Raw genomic sequence first — 21,919 nt, 5'->3', positions numbered from 1 at the left:
TTGTGAGACACTGAGCCTTCTCTTGTCAGAGAGAGCTCTGGTGCCACAATAAACCACAATTCCCAGGATTCCCTGGGCAGTTAAAGCTGTCTGAAAGTGGACTATTTTTCTGCAGTGTGTTTGAGACTTCCCTCCCTCAGTAGATTATCATACCCTATACTCTTCTTATAGTGCTGACATACATTGCTCCGGCTGCCTCCTCCAGTTGCATTGTGGGCCTCGTAGTCCAGTGAAGCCTGGGAGCTCTCTGGCTGAGGGGTCTAAAGGCCTCTTCCTTAAACTACAAGTCCCAGCATGCAACAGGAGGAGGCAGTCAAAGTGGAATAGCAACGTTTCCTGAGCCATAACACTCCCCTCAGTTCCTCGCCCTTTCTGAGGGGCTGTCGGGGGCCATGGGGCCTTGCTGGGCCTCGGGGGCCTCCCTAGCGCTGTGCGGGGCCTTGCTGGGCCTGGGCTGGGAGGCCGGGCGGAGGCTGGGGCGGCAGTGGGGGGCCTCCAGGACAGACCGCTGGGTCCTCCGCTGGCTCTGCTTCGACGCCCTCGTCCACGGCGCCCTGGTGAGCGGAGGAAGGTCAGGCCTCGCCTCGGGGGCATAGGGCCGCCTTTACGGGGACCGCCGGGCGTCCTCCGTTTCAGCCTTCCATCCAGGAGGATTTCCAAAGGCCCTCCATTTGGAGCATGGCCAAGGAGCCCCCGGAGTACGGGGTGGGACCCATTCCTGCCTTCTCTCCAGGAGGAATGCCCAAACGCCTTCCATTTTCAGCATCACTCTAAGGCCCTTATCACACGAGCAACATTTGAAGTTATCCCAGGATAAGTGTGAAGGCAATGCGAAGGCAATGCAGGAGCAATCATAGGGTTTCGAGTTTGTTTATCACACAACGCCAAACGCAATCAGGAGCCATCTTAAACACAACCGGGGTTCATTCCAGGGTTAGGTAAATTTGGGGGAAAAGAAGATTTACCTAACCCTGGAATGCCCCCCGATTGTGTTTAAGATGGCTCCTGATTGAAACCCCATGATTGCCCCTGCATAGCCTTCACATTGACCCTGGGATAAATTCTGCTCCTGTGATAAGGGCCTAAGAGAAGCCCCTCGAGTACAAAGGGGGGGAGCAGAGGTCCTCCTTTTCCAGGACATGCCCTCAGTCATTCCCTGTGAATGAGGGACCTCCAAGACTCCTTGTCACCAACAGGGCCTTGCTCAGATCCTCCCAACCCACTTGAAGGATGATGTTGTTGTGTGCCTTCAAGTCGCTTCTGATTTACGGCAAGTCTATCATGGGGTTTTCTGGGCAGGATTTCTTCAGAGGAGGTTGGCCATTGCCTTCTTCCCCTGAGTCTGAGAGAGTGACTTGCCCATGGGCACCCAGTGGGTTTCATGGCCGAGCTGGGAATTGAACACTGGTCTCCACAGTTGTGGGCCAGCACTCAAACCACAACACCTGGAGTTCTTCATGGAGCGGGTGTGATATGCGTCCCTTGAATGGTAATTCCAAATGATTGGTGCTATTAATATGAACAAGGCCTCACCTCTTGGGCCAGCAGCCATACTAAAACCATCTGGAGCAAAGTTTTTCCTAATAACTATAGTATCTGATGGCATGCTATGTTGCTGCTTGATCACTCTTCTTTAGAATAACTGTTAGTTGTTGTGTGCCTTCAAGTAATTTGCAATTTATGGCAGCTGTATCATGGGGTTTTCTGGGGCTGAGAGTGTGCAACTTTCTCAATGTCTTCAAATGGGTTTTCATAGCCAAACAGGGAATCAAACCCTGATCTCCAAGTTTTGATATAGTCCAAAGCTCAAACCACCCTGACTCTCAGTGTGCTGATAGCTCCATATAGAAAGGATATACATATGTGAAGATTGTGGGTAGTTCTAGATGAGGCCTCATTTACTTAATTTTATAGGGCCTTCAAATGACATCCTCCTCCATTCATAATGCTCCTTTCCCCCAGTGCTTTGTTTGTGGTATTATTATTATTATTATTATTATTATTATTATGGAAAATCCCTGGAAAGAAATAGAAGAAACAGCTATATCTAGATTTCTAGTTGCTAATGTGAGGAGCTTTCTATCTGGAAAAATGTGTGAAAGAGTAAAAGTGGAATGCACAGATAAAGGGATCAACCTCTCCCAAAAGGGACAAAAGGAGTGCAATGCCCCTCTCATCCTTCCCAATCTGTCTTGTGCTAATAAACAAGCATGCCATTAATAAGGTTATATGTGTTGTTTGTTTTGACCCACAGGAAGGTCCATTTGTTTACCTGTCTTTGAGGGGAAGTGTTGCAAAATCAGATGATATAATTGCTTCACTGTGTAAGTATTCTCTACAAAGAAAAGAAACTATCAAGAGATCCATTTAATACTCTTCATTTGTTCTAGAATATATTCATGGTTTCTAAAAATATTTTGAATTTTTTGTTGTCCTGAATTTTATAAATTTTTGTAAATTTTATAATGCTGTAGTAAAATATACTAAATGCTTCTTTAAATACTTCTGCAAAATCTATAAGCGAAGCTTAACTTTTATGTGTTTAAATAGCTTCTAACCCTCATTCTAACCATGAGGGCAAAATTTTAAAAGTTTAATAATAACAGCTTATCATATACTGCGTTCTCACTGTTTTTAATTGAGTTGTTACCTTACATAGCTGCAGGGACCTTGGTAGAATTAACATTCCACATACTCCTTCGCCAATTGTTTCTTTGTATAGTTAAACCATTTATTATACACTTTACTATAATTATTTTTTGTATTTTAATTTCATATACCACTCTGAATTTTGCCTCTGCTGTAAATAACCTAAGGGTATCGGATCCTGCCTGATCTTGAAAGATAAGCAGAATCAGTTAGTACTTGGATGGGAGACTGCCAAGGAATACCAGGTGGTATATTTTAGGGGAAGGCACTGCCAAACATACACGATTCTAACTTTCATGCTTAGTTCTACATCTTTGCTCTTTAGGATCTTTTCTAGTTCTTTCATAGCTGCTCTCCCCATTCTTTGTCTTCTTTTGATTTCTTGATCGCAGTCTCTGTTCTGATCAGAGTTTGATCCAACGTACAAGAACCCTTTAAATGTTTTTATTTCCTCATTGGCTAGGTTGAATTTATGTAGCTTCTCCATGGTCATTATTTTTGTTTTCTTTACATTCACCAGTAATCCTGCCTTTGCACTTTCTTCCGTGACCTTCCTTAGTAGTTGTTCTACGTCTGTGATGTTTTCTGCTAGTAATATGGTGTCATCTGCATACCTTAGTTTGTTGATATTCCTTCCTCCTATTTTCACTCGTCTTTCTTGTGTATTCAAGCCTGCTCTTTACATTAGGCACAGGGTGCATTAGATGCAGTGTATTGCATAACTAATCACAATATGAAGTTTAAAATAAATTAACTGGTCTTGACATTTAACAGCAAAGAACATAAAATTTTATCTCAAGCTCAGATATGTATATACTTTGAAGCTTCATTAACTCATTAAGTTTTTTTCTAATCAGAACATATTAATTGGAAAGCCAGTGTTACCCAAATATCTCAGGTCTGGAGAGGACACCCACAAATGAATCTGGTTTTAGAGGAATTACAGTATTAGCTCAAATGAGAGATATACTTTGACCGGGGCAACAGCAGTCTTGGGATCAGCCCAGTTATACCGAGTTTGAATCACAAAAGAACTTCAGAGGCAGGTTTCCAGATGGGATTATAGTTTATTAAAGGAAGAAAGCAACACACACACACACACAAGAGCTAGCGAAATGAAAGGTGAGAGAGGTGAATAGAATTGAGGCTTTGTTGATGGTAACACTTGGCCCTTGATCCCAATTGATGAAGGTTCAGAACGGAGAGGACTCAATAGCTGCTGTGAAACTGGGGGTTAAACGGAGCATTGAGTGGTGTAGGAGATTATCACATGCAGTCGGGAGCATTGCCCAAATGTCATCAAAATGGGGCAGAAGCGTCACGGTGTGATCATGCCTAGTACTTCTAAACTGAAATGGAAGCATAATCATCATGGGATCGTCAGTGGAGAAGCCCTTTTCTTATTATTAACAGATTAATCCGTTAATAAGAAAAGGGCTGCTTCCTTGATGATTCCATGACGTGATGATAATGCTTCCGTTTGTTTACAGGCGCCAGGCATGATCACACTGTGATGCTTCTGCCCCATTTTGATGACATTTGGGTGACGAAGGCGCCATGTGTGATAATCTCCTTAGCTCAGTAAACCGACAGAGTGCGTGCCTGCTATTAGACCAGGACCAAAGAGGAGCTGTTTTGCGTGTCTTGCAGGCAGAAACCAGGCTTGAAAGGAGCTTTGGTAATTGGTTTCCCATGGAGGGAAGAATAGTTAAGACTAGAAACAGATAGTTGGGTGATTGCTATAAACCCATCAGACAAAGGGATTGCCAGTGCTTCCTTGCCCCAGGTAGTTTTGTGCAATCACCTTTGGCCATATTCCCCTCATCCTCTTCAGGCACAAAAGGATTGTGCTGGTAAATCTGATGTCTAATCCAGGTGGGCACCCTCTTCCTCTCTGATCACCCTGACCAACTCTTCAAATCCACTAAGAGATCAGACTTCCACAGTGGGGTCAAATCTGGGTTCCTTGTAATATTAATTTGATATTAAACATAACTGGTGATGGGGGGGCAAATCTTGGAGTAACACCAGTGTGTGTGTGGCCCATGATAGTTTATTATAATAATTTTATAATTAAATAATAATAATAATAATAATATAATTAATTTGAGGTTTATTTATTTAAAGTAGAATTAAATTAAAGCTTACACAAACACTTTTCTCAGAATGGGAGTAGTGTTGGGGGGAAGAGTCAAGCATAAAAATTACTTGGTGGGAGAGACATTTTAATCCTTTTCATCTGGGTGGGTGGGGGGTTCGTACCTCATTAAAAGCAAAATCAGTGGTGCAAATATTGGCGTCAGGAATTTCTTGGAGTTGTGGAAGGCAAAGGAGAAAGATCTAAGGAGAGAAAGGAAGGGAAAGGGAGGATGATAAGTGTAGCTAGAAGTAGCTAGAAGCGGCTGGATGGCCATCTGTTGAGAATGCTTTGATTGTGTATTTTTGCATGGCAGAGGGTTGGACAGGTTGGCCTTTGTGGTTTCTTCCCACTTGATGATTCTGCGTTTCCTCCACAATGCTTTTGTTTCAGTTAGACTGTTGGGATGTCATGTCATTTCAGTACCATTGGAGGGAAAATATACTTGTCACAAGCACTGTTGTGTTCATAATGAATTCAACTCTTCTAAAAATGTCTCCACTGCCCATACAGAACAGAACCATTTTAAATAATTGTGTTGAGACCAGTAAGCATTGCACACTGGGGGCAGGATAGCACTGGCTCAGCCTGTGCTATCCTGCCCCATCTGCTCAGGCCCCTAGCAGAATGGGGAACGTAGAGCCTTGCTGTGTCTCCAGACTGGTCTGAGGAAATATGTGCTTGCAGCTGCAAGTGCTCCAACACATCTTCTCTGTTCTTCCCTGGTCCCTTTCCATTGCCCTCTTTCTGCCCTTTGCGGCGCCCCCATCACTTGCTAGGGGTTGGCCGAGGACCTAGCGTCCACACCGGCCTCACCCCTAGCATGTGACGGGGGCGTAAAAATGGCGGCGCCCTATACACATGGGTGCCGCCATTTTTACGTGCCGGATGCATAGCGTCCGCACGTCGCATCCTGGATATGACAGCGTGAATAGCGCCTCGTAGCGTCCCATCCGGGGCTCAAGAAGAAGTGCCATTTTGGGGCTTCTTTTTGCTCCGCGAGGAAGCCGCACGGTTTGGCTGCTGCGGCTCCCTCGCGGAGCAACCGGCAGCAGTGCGAGACTGCCCGTTTTGGGCGGTCTGTAACGTGCCCTATTTCCTTCACAGAATTCTCCTGCTTTTATTAATCTTCTCCCTCAATCTCCATCTTCTTTCTCATACTTACACCTCTAGCTAAACTTATCATCTTTCTCTTCCTTTCTGTCTCTCAGCTCTTTCTCCTTTGTCTTCATCACCTGCAAACAACGCTTGAAGCCATGACTGGGATGTGTTTGATTCTCAGGACTTTAAATTGCCATTAAAATCAGTAGGAATTGCTACACATAAATATGTGTAAATATGATTGACTGGTTGTTCATAATTTCCACTATCACCCCCCACCCCAAATTTGTGCTTATCAGTATCATTATTGGGATTATTGCTATTGTAGAGATGAGAGACAACTCCACAACAAACACTTCAACTGTAAAAGAGAATCTGTGGCCACTAAAACACTGTCAATCAGAGCAGAGTTTGTAAAACGTATTTTTTCTTGGAAAAGTTGTTTTGGTGAGAGAACTCCCATGTGTTTGCAAAAGTGTTTAAAACAGAGCTGGGAACTGGAATTTTTCTCTTTAAAGCAAAGCTCAGAAATCTTTATTTGGTTGGGGCTACAACTCCCTTGAGCTGTTAAGTGCAGTTCTTGCAAAGGTGTCAAAAGCAGAGATGTGCTTTTTTCCTGCTCAATACAGAGTTTGGAAAAGTTAACATCCAACTAGAGAAATATTGTTTATTTATTTTTTTTAGTTGAATACCATGGTCTAAGCAACTGTGAATATTTCTTACTGTATCAAACTTGATAATATCACTAGGGACCACTCCATGTCTCAGGTTTAGGCTCTAAAATTTAAAGAAAAAAAATAAGTATTTAAAAAAAACTGTTAATAGTTTTTTGAAGGTTTTCCTGCACATGCTACTCCCCCTTAGTAGGATTCTATCTCTCAGGATACCTACAGATGGTAACAGCCCAGTGTGTACTCTACAATAGTCAGTAGATGGAATTAAACAGAAAGGCAGCCCTCAACTGCAAAGCAAAATAGAAGTCCATACTTGCAGTCTTCCAAAACATTCTAGAAATTTTAATCTACAATCTCTGTGGGAGCACTCTGATATGTATGACTGCGTTAAACCACACTTAGAAGTATTCATACATTAGTATCTCTGTTTCATCCTGTTTTTATCTGTTTTTGCTATTATACACTCATCCCTCCATATTTGTGGGGTTGATATTTGCGGCTTTGATTATTCACAGATTTGATTAATATGTTCTCTCTAGGAATCTCTAGGTCCTCCAGTGCATCTCTATGGTCAACTTTAACTAAAAGTTGCACTGAAAGACCTAGAGATTCCTAGAGAAAATACTCTACTAGGCATTTGTAGCTCCTCCAGTGTACTTCTATGATGTTGACCACAGAATTGCACTGGAGGACCTAGAGATTCCTAGAGAGGTGTCTTCTGAGGTAAAAAATATGGTGTTTTTGTTATTTGTGGTTTTTGCCATATTCACGAGGGTCTTGTGCTCCTAAGCCTAGCAAGTATGGAGGGACAAGTGTACTTTCAAAACTCTTACATTTTAAATAGACTAACCCTAAGCAATGCACACCCAGGTGAGATTGGTTCTCCTACTTCAGATGTCTCAACCAGCAGCCTTTCCAGCAGTCTGTAGGAGAGGGAGATGCAGCTGGAAGGATGACCCTTCAGAACTAACAAAAAGATTTATTGAGACTTCCAGGCAAGATGGAGCCAAAGGAGGACGTGGGTGTTTGAGCTCTGCTACCTGGTTCTCTGACAGGGGTGGTTCTTGGAGGAACGGGGATGTCAATGACCCGTCCATAACCCCTCCGATAAGGGGGTTTAACTCCTCAGTTCGAAGGGGGTTTTCCCAAACGTGGGGGTGTAAGGGATTGTTTACAGACCCTGATCCCCAAGACGTAAGGGAAACTGAAGCCTCCCACTCCAGTCTCTCACTTTGATGAGGAAAGCGGTGAGCCCTTGCCTTATTAAGATACATGGACAATAAATAGAAAAGAAGCTTGCGAGGACGGTTGTTTATCCTTCAACCTGACTAAAAGTTTCCACTCTTGGAGATTTATCTCAGCGGCGAGAGTTGCTGCTTTACAGCTGCATGGTGCCTTTAAAAATGACTCTCCCCAGCTGCAGCGTTTAATTAGCTCAGATTTCTTCCGTGCACAGCCCAAACCCCCAGGATCGTGCTGCTGGAGGAACTCCATGATTTATGAGGGAAGAGGTGAGAGGCTGGAAAAGGAGATAACATAACTTGGACACAGTGTGTAGCTTTTTGAGTGTGTCTGGAAGACCAATATATACATTTTTCTTCCTTTTTTCCCTTTGCTTTTCCGTGCTATCTTCTCCTTTCCTCCTTCATGTGAGCGAGCCAGAGAATAATGAAATGAGACTGTGAGACTACAGAGCCTTGGACAAAGGGTGGTTTGGTGGCAAATAAAAGACAGAGCCTGGAGACATAACTTAAAAGACAGATACTGAGACCAGGAAATGAAAAGACATGAGTTTCAGAAGCATCACTAGTAAAGGAGAAAAAAGCCAGATAGAGGGGAGAAAGAGAGAAGAGATGCGCAAAGTCAGTTCCCACAGTCTCAATGCAAATATAAAGCAGTGGCTCCTGTCTGCTGTAAAAAAAGAAAAAAAGAAGAAGAAAGAGCCTTGTGCATCTTCAATCCTCTCTTTCTGTTTGAGTCCACTCAATGCTCTCTTTAATCTTATAAAAAACTTTTTTTTTCTTTCTCTTCTTTACTCCCTGCCCTCTCCTTGCTTGAGTGAGGGGAGGAGACAACTTTCAGGGCCACTCAACACTTTGGTCTACTGCTCTCCTCTATCTTTTCCTTAATAATTCCAATTCAGCATCAGCGAACTGGGTGGCCCATTCTGGTCCATACTGGAGGAATTATTGGAAAAGGGGAAAGGCTGATGTGAAAAGGTAACAAAGACTCTGAAAATTGTGTGTAACCCCATTGAGAGACCAGAAGGACATTATATATAAGACTTAAGAAATAAAGGCATAGAGGGAAGCATCAAAAAAGTGGATGGAAACAAGAAGCGCTCAATTAAGAAAAGGAAAAGTAAGAAACAATTTTATGTAAATATGAAATATGTTACTGGAGGGCGGCTTTATGTATAATTCCCTATGTGAAACCTATGCATCACTGTTCAGTTAAATTCAGTGGGAAGATTTAAGGATTTTCCCGTACACCTAATATAAACACAAAAACTCATATCTGGCGGGGGGGGGGGAAGGAGGGGAGAAAGGATAAAGCTTCATTGGTAGCACCAAGTTAAAGGATAGTAAAAATAATGATACCCTTCTTTCCTCTTAGAGGAAAAAAGTCAGCTGGAAAGTATCTATCTAAAAACAAGGGTTAACAAGAAGGATTATATTGGTGCTGTTATAAAATTCATTTGTTTTCACTTAATTGTTGCTGTTCTTTTTCCTCATTTGGTTTTCTCCCCTCTCCCTCTGGATATTGCTTTCCCTCCTTTCTCATAATTTGTATCTCTGTTCTTTTTGGACCGTAAACCAAAGTCTGAGGGAGAGGACAATCTAGGGAAAATGGCAGCTAACAAAAAGACGCCAAATGCAAACCAGCTACAACAGAGAAGAGGCTCAACAGAAGGTTCTATTAAAATAAGTGATCCATCGTTACACATCTTAGAAGAGATACGAAAAATGAGACAAGAAATAAAAGACCTTTGACAGGAAATGAAAGACGACCTGAAGGAATCAATTCAAGAGATCAGAGAGGAAATAAAAGAGGCCAGAATTGAGATGAGAAAAGACTTTAAAAAGGAAATGGACAGCCATGGAAAAAGAATTGAAAAAATAGCTTTAGAATTAAAAAATACCCAGAAGGAAATTTTAGAGGTGAAGGAAAGAACTAGAGACCTAGAACACATATCCAAAGAACTACAGAGCAAACGAAGGACACAGTATATCACAGAATTGAACAGTGAATTGAGGTACAGGGACAGATGCATCAAGATTAGAGGCCTACCAGAGAAAACCAATGAGGATCTCGCAGAAAGAATACTACCAGATCTAGCCAAACTCCTAGGCCTGAAGGAAGAGGCAATGGAAATAGAGGTGGACAGAATCTTCCGTGTGAATTCAATACAGGCGAGAGAGAAAAAGATCCCACGAGATGTGGTGGTCTGTTTCGTACAATCTAAAATAAGGGACTTAATAATACAAAAAAACTACAATAGAAAACTAGTTATCGAAGGAAACGAAACAAAAATCTTTAAAGACCTGCCACCTCAGATATTACAGGCGAGAACCAAATATAAGTCATTGACACAACTACTAAATCATTTAGACATCAACTTTAAATGGGAAAGAATCGAAGGATTAACCTTCTTTTACAATCAAAGAAGACATAAAATAGATAATGAAGAAAAGGCCCAAGAAGTGGAGAAAAGACTGAGGAAAGAACATAAAGATAAAGGAGAACCATCACTATAAAAGAGAATGGAAAAACAGAAACAACAAAAAGAAAGACGACACAGGAGGTGAAGAACCATACAAAAAGATAAAAGACAGAGAAGAAGATCGAGATAATAATAAGGAAGACCAGGAGAGAAACAAAGAAGAAACTACAGAAGAAAAAAACAACACTATAATACACAAAGAAAAAGATCTGGAATATCTGTTAGACTTAAACGATCCAGTAGAGACATAGTTTGGACAACTAAACAAAAACAAACAACAACAGATTGTTGTTCTTTTTTTCTCCCCCCCCCCCCGCTTCTTTCTTATTTCATTTTTTATACTTACAACAATAAACTTATTTTATTCTTACTGAATTAAAGCAAAAGGACAAATTAAAAAGGGGCGGAAAGGGTGGACCAAAAACAACAGGACCAAAAGGAACAGAACTAGAACAAACAAAAGGGGGGGAAAACCAACCAATAACAAAAGAATGAAAGTAACTTCTTGGAACATCAAAGGAATCAATTCTAAGTACAAAAGAAGCATTGTATTCCATTATCTGGAAAAACTGAAGAGCGACATCACATGTATTCAAGAAATAAAAATAAAAGAAAAAGACAGCAAATACACCAGAAATCCTAAACTAGGTACTTGTTTCTCTTCTCTATCCAAAACCAGAAAAGGGGGCGTTGCAATATATGTGAGTAGAAAATACCAAACAAAAGAAATCTTCAAAGATGAAGAAGGAGCGTACGTCGCAGTGGAAATAAAATCTCAAAATAGGATTATACTTGTAGTTGGAATATATTCGTCCCAAAACAATCAAGGAAAATACTATACTTCCCTACATGAACAAATAAATAATACAAAATACTCGGAAATTATACTTTTGGGGGATTTTAACGCTGTTAGAGAACCCACATTGGATAGGAAATCAAATAAAGGGAAAAAGATTCAACCAAACCAAGGAAAACTTCCAATATCCTTTTTTAAATTACAAGAAGATCATAACCTGATTGATGTATGGAGTCATAAATACAAGGGAGCGAGTGGATATACCTTTTATTCAGAAACACAAGATTCCTTCTCACGGATTGACCTATTTCTTGTTTCAAATAAACTAGCAAATGTGGTAAACAACATGGACATACTACTCAAAAAAGTTTCAGACCATAATCCAATCGTATTAGATATACTGGAAAAAAAGAGACAATTTAATTGGAGATTACAGAACTCATTATTAGACAAAGAAGAAAACAAGAAGTATTTATCTAAGGAACTAAACTTGTACTTCAAAGAGAATAAAACAGATAAGATATCAAATACAGTAATATAATATGGGACGCCAGCAAAGCTGTCGTAAGAGGGCTCTTTATCAAGTTGCAATCAGAAGAAAAGAAGAAAGAGATGCAAAGAGAAAAAACAATATCAGCTAGACTAAAAGTTAAGGAGGAAGAATGGAAAAGGACGGGCGACAAAAAACTGAAATATGAAGTAGAGGATTTGCAACACCAACTGAGACTATTAGCAACAAAAGAGATAGAAAAGAAGTTGAAGAAGACAAAGCAAATACACTTTGGATCTGGAAACAAATGTGGGAAATTCTTAGCCGCTAAACTAAGAAGACTTGAAGAAAAAAAAGATAATTACAGAATTAAAATATAAAGGTGAAAGAACGACGGACAATAATAGAATAAAGGAGATCTTCAAGGAATACTACCAAGAGTTATACGCAAGGAAGGAAAATGGAACTAATAAAAAAGAAGAAACTCAGAATTACTTAGACAAACAAAAACTAGTACAACTAAAAGAAATAGAAAAAGAGGACTTAAATAAAAATATTACAGTACAAGAAATATCTGAGGCAATTAAAAAACTCAGACCTAATAAGGCTCCTGGTCCAGATGGACTTTCAGCCGCCTATTACAAACACTTCGAAGAAGTCTTGATCCACCCATTAAAAGAAACGTTCAATGATATAAGAAATTTTGGAATCTCAGACTCCTGGAAAACAGCATACATCATTCTGCTACCCAAAGAGAATAAAGAAAAAGATGACCCGAAGAACTACAGACCCATATCATTACTCAATAACGATTACAAGATCTTCACCTTAATCCTGGCAGAGAGACTGAAAAAAATCTTGAACCGTACAATACATGAAGACCAAAATGGCTTTTTGCCAAGAAGACAAATGAGAGACAACATATGAATAACACTAGATGTAATCGAATACTTTGAACACCACAATGATAAAAAATTAGCTATGATTCTGCTAGATGCAGAAAAGGCTTTTGATTGGGTCAGTTGGTCTTTTTTACTAGACACAATTAAAAAAAATAGATATGGGGTACCACCTTTGAGAACTGGATCAAAAGGATTTACATGGAGCAGAATGCACAGATAATAATAAATGAAGAAAGATCTGAGACCGTAATAATAGAGAGGGGAACTAGGCAAGGGTGCCCTCTGTCGCCCCTTTTATTTATCTTACTACTAGAAATATTAAATAATCAAATAAGGATGGAAAGAACGATAAAGGGAGTTCAGATTCAAGAACATAGTTTCAAAATGCGAGCATTTGCGGATGATATTATTTTGTACTTGGAAGATCTAATCGGCAGTATAAACCATCTAAACAACATATTACAAGAGTATGGATTATATTCAGGGTTTAGAATAAACCAAGAAAAAACGGTAATAATAACTAAAAACATGACGAAAAAAGAAGAAAAAATATTGCAAGAAAAGTCGGGTTACAGAGTGGGAAAAAAAGCTAAATATCTGGGAGTAGTTATAACAGGGAGAAATATTGACCTATACCATAATAACTACAACACAACCTTCAAGGAAATCAAGATGGATCTGGAAAAATGGTCAAGATTGAATCTATCCTTCTTTGGGAAGGTGGCATTAATAAAAATGAACATCATACCCAGATTTAACTTCTTGTTCCAAAATCTACCGGTCCTATCCCAAATATCCCAAATAGAAAAGTGGCAGAAAGAGATAAATAAATTTCTCTGGAGTGGGCACAAGGCTAGAATCAGACAAAAAATATTAACAGATAAAAAATGTCAAGGAGGCTGTGCGTTTCCCAGCCTCAAAATGTACTATCTGGCAGCCTGTCTAAGTTGGCTAAAAGATTGGTTCAATCTGAATAATGAAAGACTTTTGACTTTGGAAAGCATTCAATTAAACTATGGATTCCATGCCTTTCTATGGTATAACAAGCTCATAGTAAATAAAGCTTTCTCCCACCATTTTGTAAGGAATGCCCTACTGAAAGCATGGAATAAAATCAAAACAATGTTCTATTACGAATTACCCTTGTGGGTTTCCCCACAAGAAGCTTTCTTTAAAAGAACCAAATATTACAAGACGACTAAATGGATAACATACAGAGACATTTTAAATAAAGAAGGAGAACTTAAAACAAGCGACCAACTGAGGAGCGAAATCAATTTGAACAACTGGTACCTATATAGACAACTGGCAGAAAGATATAGATTAGATGTAAAAAATGAAGGAATCAGTAACCAAAAGACAGAGCTGGACACTAACATATCTGACAAAAAACCAAGACATATCTCCAAATATTATGAAATTTTGATAGACAGAGATCTGGAACAAGACACAATAAAAGATACCATGCTGAAATGGGCCTCAGAGACAGGAAGAACAATTAAGCTTGAGGAACGGGGAAAAACCATGAATGACAGTTACAAATTCACTCTATGCCAAAACTATAGGGAAAACTTCTTCAAGATGCTTCATCATTGGCATATGTCGCCTAATAAACTGAATTTTATATATAAGACTGGATCGAGTGCTTGCTGGAAGTGTCACAAGATTAACGCAAATTACATACATATATGGTGGAAATGCAAGGAAGCGGAGAAATTTTGGCAACAAATACGTCCAGTAATGGCAGAATCTCTACAAATTCTGATACTGTGGGACCCACTCCTATTTCTCCTAAACATGACATCTGCTCTGGAAATCAAAATAGATCAAGAAAAAAAATGAATAATACTATACATGGTAACAAGTGCGAGAATCACATTCGCTAAGCATTGGAAAAGGTCAACCACACCAACAGTGTATGAATGGCTTAGCAAACTATATGAGGCTATAGAAATGGATATGTTAACTAACCTTATGAAAGAAAACAAAGGAAAGAATACTATAGATAAGTTTAACGAAAAAGAATGGAATGGTATTAAAAAGTACATTGAGAAGAAGCTAATAAAAGGAATAATCTAACTCAAATTAAAACCAAAACAGAACAAAATAAAGCAAAGCAAAATAAAGATTAGCAGAAAACAAAATAGGTTAAACAAGAGAGGGTGAATATATGTATATATGAGTGCATATAAATATTAAGGAGCATGGATATGCATGTGTATGTATGGATGTATATATGTATATGTGTGTGTATGTACATATGCAAGCATATATATGTGTGTGTGTGTGTGTATAAGTTTGCAAGGGAAATAAATAATAATAAATAATAAAAATTTTATTTCTATACCGCCCTTCTGTATAATCAGGGCGGTGTACAGCATTATAAAACATCCATACAACAAATACAATTAAAGAATTAAAATACAGTAATATAAAACATTAAAACAATCTAACCAACTTGCCACTGCTGGCAGAGGGGGGGAAGAACTAATTGGGGCATATGTCAGGGAATGCTAACCTGAACAAAAAAGTTTTAAGCCCCTTTTTAAACTGGGCCAGGGAGGTGGCCGAGCGGAGCTCATTGGTCAGAGAATTCCAGAGGGTCGGGGCCGAGATGGTAAAGGCTCTCCTAGACGTGGAGGCTAGCCTGGCCCCTGGGACCCTCAATAACTGCTTCCCAGATGTTCTGAGAGAGCGGGGCGGATTGTATGGGGAGAGGCGGTCTTCAAGGTATCCTGGGCCCAAGCCATTTAGGGCTTTATAGGTAATAACCAGCACCTTGTATTGTGCCCGGAAGCGAATAGGCAGCCAGTGCAGGTCTTTGAGCACTGGTGTTATATGGCTGGCTCTGGATATGCCAGTAACCAGTCTGGCTGCCATATTTTGCACTAATTGTAGCTTCCGGGTATGGTACAAGGGCTGCCCCATGTAGAGCACATTGCAGAAGTCCAAACGAGAGGTTACCAGAGCATGTACTACCGTTTCAAGGTGCACCCGGTCCAGCCGAAGCTGATAACAGGTGCTCCTAACCGTCGCGTCCACCTGAGCTGTAAGGTGGAGGGACGAGTCAAAGAGCACCCCCAGACTGCGTACCGAGTCCTTCACGGGAAGCGTGATCCCGTTCAGAACAGGTGGAACCACCACCATCCCTGGGCCGGGGGAACCTATCACGAGCACCTCCGTTTTCTCTGGATTCAGACTGAGTCGGTTTTCCCTCATCCAGCCCATTACCGACTCCAGACAGGCCACGAGAGGAGAGATGCCATCCCCGGTCACTGCATCAGTCGGAGACATAGAGAAGACTATTTGGGTGTCATCAGCGTACTGATAACCCCGCGCCCCATGTCTCCGGATGATCTCTCCCAGCGGTTTCATGTAAATGTTGAAAAGCATGGGAGACAGAATGGCTCCTTGAGCGACCCCAGATGTAAGGGCCCTCTTACCGGAGCGCACGTCTCCCAGCTGCACCATCTGGAACCTCCCAGAGAGGTAGGACCGGAACCACTGGAGCGCAGTGCCCCCGATTCCTACCTCTGCCAGGCGCTCCAGAAGGATACCATGGTCTATGGTATCGAAAGCCGCTGAGATGTCCAAGAGCACCAACAGGGACACGCTTCCCCTGTTGATGCCCAGACGGAGATCATCGACCAAGGCAACCATGGCAGTCTCAACCCCGTAACCCATCCCTGACAGATGGCCATCCAGCCTCTGTTTAAAGACCTCCAAGGAAGGAATAATAAATCAATAGGGAAATATACATCTCTGGGGAAAAGAAATAAATATATTTCTTGACATTTGATGTGTTGTAATGCAACAATTATGGATGATAGAAACACAATTATAAAGCATGGAGTCGGGGGGAAAAGAATTTAGATAGGAAACTAAACAAACAGGAAAGGACAGAAGTCTAAACAACGTCCAGGAAGGGGAACAAAGCAAGAAGATAAGATACATGTAACTCAACCCTATTTGTGACAGCTTAGGCCATATGTATCATATGTGACCTACTGTACTTTTGTATTGAATTCATTTTGTATTTGTATTTGTTTGGTGTATGTAAGGTATTGTCTTGTTAAATTTTGTTTAAATAAAAACTTAAAAAAAGATTTATTGACCCGTTTTTTCCTCTCTCTGTGTGTGCCAAATAAAACACATGATTTTATTAACTGTAAGTCTGGAAGTAGGGTTTGTGCTATTTTTTATTAACTTTATATAAGCTGCTCTGAGAGCCCTGTTTGGCTGAATAGTAGAATTAAAATGCTTTACCTGCACAAACAAATAAATAAAAGTGGCTGTGGTCCAAATTAAGGCATCTTACTTCTCACTTGCCCCACAGTATGGTCTAGACTCACTTTTTGCCAGCTCTTATCTGGAGCTAAATCCAGTGATAGCCCCAACTAGAACAATTACACTGAGAAATGAATGAGATTTACAGAAATTGTGACTAATAAGGCCTATCAGTGAGTCCAGTCTTGGGACCAATGTTGGATCTAACTCCAAGTATTTAATGTATGCCAATTCAATAATTATACACCATAACAGGTCTAGGCAACCTGCGGCCCGCGGGCCGGATGGCAGGCCTTGGTAACCGGCCCCCAGCCTGGGTCATGCCGCCAGTTGTCCGCCGGGGCCTTTGGGGGGCAAGAATTGTCCCTATAGGAAGCCTCAGAAACAGCATTTATAGTTAACATGTTTTTAAAAATCGATCATTTTTTGCACGTGTCCTCCATTGTTGTGTAAAAAAGGTGTCTGCCATGTGTGAAAATTTTGTCCTACGTTGTCCGGGTTTATTTATATATGGCATTTAATTTAAAAAAAATATTTAATTATTTATTTTTTGGCTTTGGCCCCCCAGTTGTCTGAGGGACAGCAACCCGGCCCCCGGCTCAAAAAGGTTGCCTACCCCTGCACCATAAGCTAATGGTATATTTAATTTTCTACAGGGAAGGAATATGGCAAAGCAGATGTAAGATGGCTACACTCCGATCCTACTATCGTCTCACTGGAGATGCTAACGGTTTTTTTGGATGGCCTTTTAGCATTGGTTCTCATTTATTCTATTCTCAAACAGAAGCATTACCGGTAATTATTTGTAAAGTAATGAATCTATTTTATTACAAAAAATACTTCTTTGATATCATTTCTTAATTATTTTGCATTTGTATATGATGAGTGCAGAAGACATAAAAGGATGTTGTTTAATTTCAGGCTTCAAATAACAAAAGCAATACAAAATAGCGATGGGCTTAACTGTGAAAAATTAATTCTTGTTTATTCCTCTGCCAGATATCATGTAGAGATCATACTATGAAAAATGTGTTAAAGCTTTATGGTGATGTTAAGTTGAAACATTAAAAAAAAAACTTGGTTAGTCCCTGCAAATCTATAGAGGTAGTTCATAACTGATATTTGAGAAGGTAATACATAAAATTGTTTTGAGGAAAAAATTTGCATTGGGTGATTTTGGTGGTATTTTCTAACCATAATTAGAATTTCAGTGTACTAAAGGTTTAATGTATGTTTCTTGTATTTTCCAACTCCCAATGAGAATTCCAGGGTTCATTTGAATAGGTCCAACAATTTCTGCTTTGGTGCCTCACGTCTTGCACAAAAACAGTATGGGATCTTTTTTGCCCCCTTCCATTATGTTACATTGTCAGGGACAAAATAATATCCCAGTGGCAAAAGGCAATAATTGGTTGAAGCATTTGTTATTTCAACTTATTATTATTATTATTATTAACCTTTATTTATGAAGCGCTGTAAATTTACACAGCGCTGTACATGCAATCTTTTTAGTTAGACGGTTCCCTGCCCTCAGGCTTACAATCTAAAAAGACATGACACAGAAGGAGAAGGGAGTGGTGGAGGGAAAGGGTAAGAGGTCCAGCAGTTCCTCTCAACCTCCGAGGTCTGGACCAAGGCAGATGGACTGGAGGGAGGGCAAGGCTTCATAATGGATGGTTAATCATTATCCAGAGAAAATACATAATCACAAGTAGGATAATACATATACAGTACATAGGAATACAGGAAATGGATCGATAAACAGCCAACAACAGAACATCAGATAGTAAGCGACAATTATGCGATGCCTGGGAAAGCTTCTCTGAATAGGAAGGTTTTCAGCTCCGTTTTGAAGCTGGTTAAAGAAGTGATGGCTCTTGCTTGTGGAGGAAGAAGGTTCCAGGAGTGAGGGGCAGCAAGTGAAAAGGGGCGAATCCGGGATGGGGCAGAGGAAATCCTGGGCTGAGACAGGAACCCTTGACTACCAGAACGGAGGGCCCTGGTGGTTTTTGTTTCTAAAAAAACAGTTCAGTTTAAATGGTTGAAACTTGGGGAGTTTGTTCAGGTGACAATACTTCAGAAGGCCTACACTGTATGTGTAGTCCTGTATAAATTCTGCCCCCCCAAAAAGTGAATAGGGGAATAAAGAGTTAGGTTCTGAAGTTTATTAATCTAGCTTTTTGAGACTATTAAGTATTGTAGCCTTCCATAAAGGTAAAAAGTAGAAACACTTTTGGTTTGTTTTTACAATAAATCTAATATTCTCAGACTTTTAACAAGCCTTATTTGAATACAGAGAGAGACTATATAAATCAAATCAATGAATAATCAGATCTGCAAAAGTCAAAGCTGCAAATATGGAGGGCTGACTGTACTGAGAAAGCTACAGTAAACAGACTGTCTTCTCTCAAGGGTACCCAGTGATCAAAAATATTTTTTAAATGATTTATTTTTGAAGGCCAGGAATTTGTTTCAAATTAAGATTATTAATTTGCCCTCCAAGGACCTTCCCATAGTTGTAATGCTAATGATAAAGGGCATATCTTGAATGTATATGGACTTATCAAGTGCTTATACAAACAAATTACTGTGTAACGTACAATTTTATTTTTATTGCAGACATTTCATACAGATTACGCTCTGTGTATGTGAATTGTATGGTGGATGGATGACCTTTTGCCCAGAGTGGCTCATCGAGAGCCCCAACTTGAACACCAGTAACTGGATGTATCTGTGGGTATATTTAGTATTTTTTAATGGCATATGGGTTGTTATCCCTGGATGCCTATTAATTCAGTCTTGGTTAGCCCTCAAGAAAATGCATGATGAACTGTCAAATAGCAAAAAAGACAAATAATGAGGATATTATACGTGTCCAGTAGATGTAAGAACTCAAAATGGAATACCTTTTTTGACAAAAGTGGACAGTAGGATCCAGAGTATCCTAGGACTCTTCTATATCCTTGCTGTGCTATCCCCTTGCTTGACAGACTGCTATCAGCATGGGACCAGGCGAATTATTTCCAGCAAGTCCCACCTGGAGTGCCATGCTTCATCTTCCAGCATTTATTCAGACCCTGGCACACATGCTTTTCCCAGTAGACCCGCATCAGTGGTGATGCATACAAAACAAATCAAGGGAAATCTAGGTTACTGGAAAGGTTACTAGGTTCTTGTATTGACCACTTTGACTCAGTCAACATGGACCATTTTGTTAAGTCTTTCTAGTTATGTCATTTCAGGCCATAGTTCATGTCATGTGGGCAAAATGTAAATTAGATATAACTGTTGGGGGGTTGTAAAAAACAACAGCAGAGTTTTGAGGCATTTAACAAAAGCTTTACTTAATAGAAGTCTTTAAAAACTGAAGCAAAAACAAAACAATATGAATGGCACAGTACACAGCAGTAAAAATTAAAGCACAGTCAAAAATCCTGATTCAGCAGCATGCTAACATTGTCTTACCATTACAGCAGCATGAAGAGCAGTATACAAACAATGCTCCCATAATCTAGCAGATCTACAAGGTAGTTATACATTTCTAATTGGTTAACATAATCACCTGGTTTACTTAGCTAACTACCATGGCCTACACCTGCCAGTTTACTAGACTCTCATCCAGTCACAACTTAGTATACCTCAACAATCACAATGTGTTTGTTTTTACATTTATGCAGTGGTGGGGCTGTCAATCCAGTGGTACTAGAGGTGAAGACTCTTTAACCTTTCCTTCCAGGATAATTTCCCCTTGTTCCAATCACTTTTTCCCACAGCTGATGTTTGTCTTACAGTGAGTGGAAAGGACTAAAAGAAATGTAAGGAAATTTGATTTGGATAGGGAAAATGATAAAAAGCTTCTTCCATCAGTACTAGTTCAATCAGATTTTTGAGTGTGCCTTCAGATGCTTCAAAGCAAACTCAAAAATGTGTGGAGATGGAGATTCTCCTGCATGGTGATGTCTTCCCATATACTCTGGCACTATTCCTCTCTGATCATCATAGAAACAGTGCAGTAAAACTGTGTTGTCCTCTCCCAAGGCCCCATTCGCACTGGCAGATTTGCCCTGGAAGGAACTGGGCAGATTCGGGGGGCCCCCTCCCGAATCTCTCCGTAAGCAAGTGCCCACTACCAATCAGGGGCATTTTAACCCAAATGCCCTCTTGGGGAAATCGGGTTTAACATTAAGGTGCCTGCTGTCAATCAAGCAACAGTCATAGGTGACGTTTGCAGCACTCATTGGGGCATCGGAAGTGTGCTTCCCTCCTCCTTTTTTTTTTAAAGCTAGGTGCCATAATGCACAGCTTCTGTCAAATTAAAAACCTCTGGTGTGTGTGGTGGGTATATGGGTCAGTGCAGGTTATGATCTGCCCTTGGCCCCATTTTCAACCCCAAAATGCAAGTTAATGCCATCTCTGCATCCTTGCCACCCCAGAATGCCTCATACACATGTAATAATAATAATAATAATAATAATAATAATAATAATAATAATAATAATAATAATTAATTCCTCACCTCAGAATGCCAGAAAAGGATGCATTTTTTAAATTTTATTTTTTTGCTTTCCCTAGGCTACCCCTGAATTCCTTAGAGACTGTAGCAAAAGCTGTGCCAATTTGCCAATTTGCTTAATTGGAAAGAGAAACATTAACATTCAAATTGTAGCATTCATTCGCAAAGGAAAAAAAGTTTTTTGCAAAGTACTCTTCTTGCAAAGGGGTCCTTTCAGCGAGGAAGCCAGGAAATGAAAGGGAAAGTGAACAAGCAGCTAGCCACATTCTGTCTAAATATAAATCTACCTGAAGCAAAAAACACGCACATAGTTGGAGAAAAATAATTAAAAAAAACCAAAGGGAAAAGGTCGCTGCTGGAGACCAGAACCATGGCTTGCTGTGGCCTCCTGACCTGCCCTAAATTGACCCCGTCAGTCACTCCATCCACCTTTCTGCTTTTTTTGCCTCCTGTCAGATGCCCCTTTTTTGCATCCTTCGTCTGGCTCCTTCCTCCTCCTCCTCCTCCTCCTTTGAGGGGAGGGAATGCTCGCCCTCTGCCCACCCTCTGCCCTTAATCCCTCCCCTGAATTTGCCCCGATCATGATCAGGGGCAGGTTCATATTTCGTGGAACCCGTTTTTTCAAAAAAGACGGATTTTGCCCCGA

The 21,919-nt window shown here is 40.4% G+C and overlaps 1 protein-coding gene across 2 annotated transcripts in view; it reads left to right on the top strand.

Moving 5' to 3' along the window:
- The first annotated feature begins 303 nt into the window (after positions 1 to 303).
- The window catches only part of EBPL (EBP like), a 30,928-nt gene continuing 9,312 nt past the window's right edge, over positions 304 to 21,919 (top strand). Inside the window, exons 1-4 of one of the 2 annotated variants that reach the window (XM_042450491.1) lie at positions 304 to 557; positions 2,255 to 2,324; positions 17,417 to 17,555; positions 19,380 to 19,493. In XM_042450491.1, coding sequence (XP_042306425.1) covers positions 393 to 557; positions 2,255 to 2,324; positions 17,417 to 17,555; positions 19,380 to 19,493 — 488 coding nt within the window. In that variant the 5' untranslated portion in view covers positions 304 to 392. Of the gene's footprint in view, positions 558 to 2,254; positions 2,325 to 17,416; positions 17,556 to 19,379; positions 20,946 to 21,919 lie in introns of those variants that run through there. The other variant, XM_042450482.1, reaches the window with a different exon arrangement.

The sequence above is a fragment of the Sceloporus undulatus genome, chromosome 1 (assembly GCF_019175285.1).
Source record: "Sceloporus undulatus isolate JIND9_A2432 ecotype Alabama chromosome 1, SceUnd_v1.1, whole genome shotgun sequence".
In the NCBI taxonomy this organism is placed as follows: Eukaryota; Metazoa; Chordata; class Lepidosauria; order Squamata; family Phrynosomatidae; genus Sceloporus; species Sceloporus undulatus.
The sequence above is the reverse complement of the archived record's forward strand: the minus strand, read 5'-3'. Positions and strand labels throughout refer to the sequence as shown.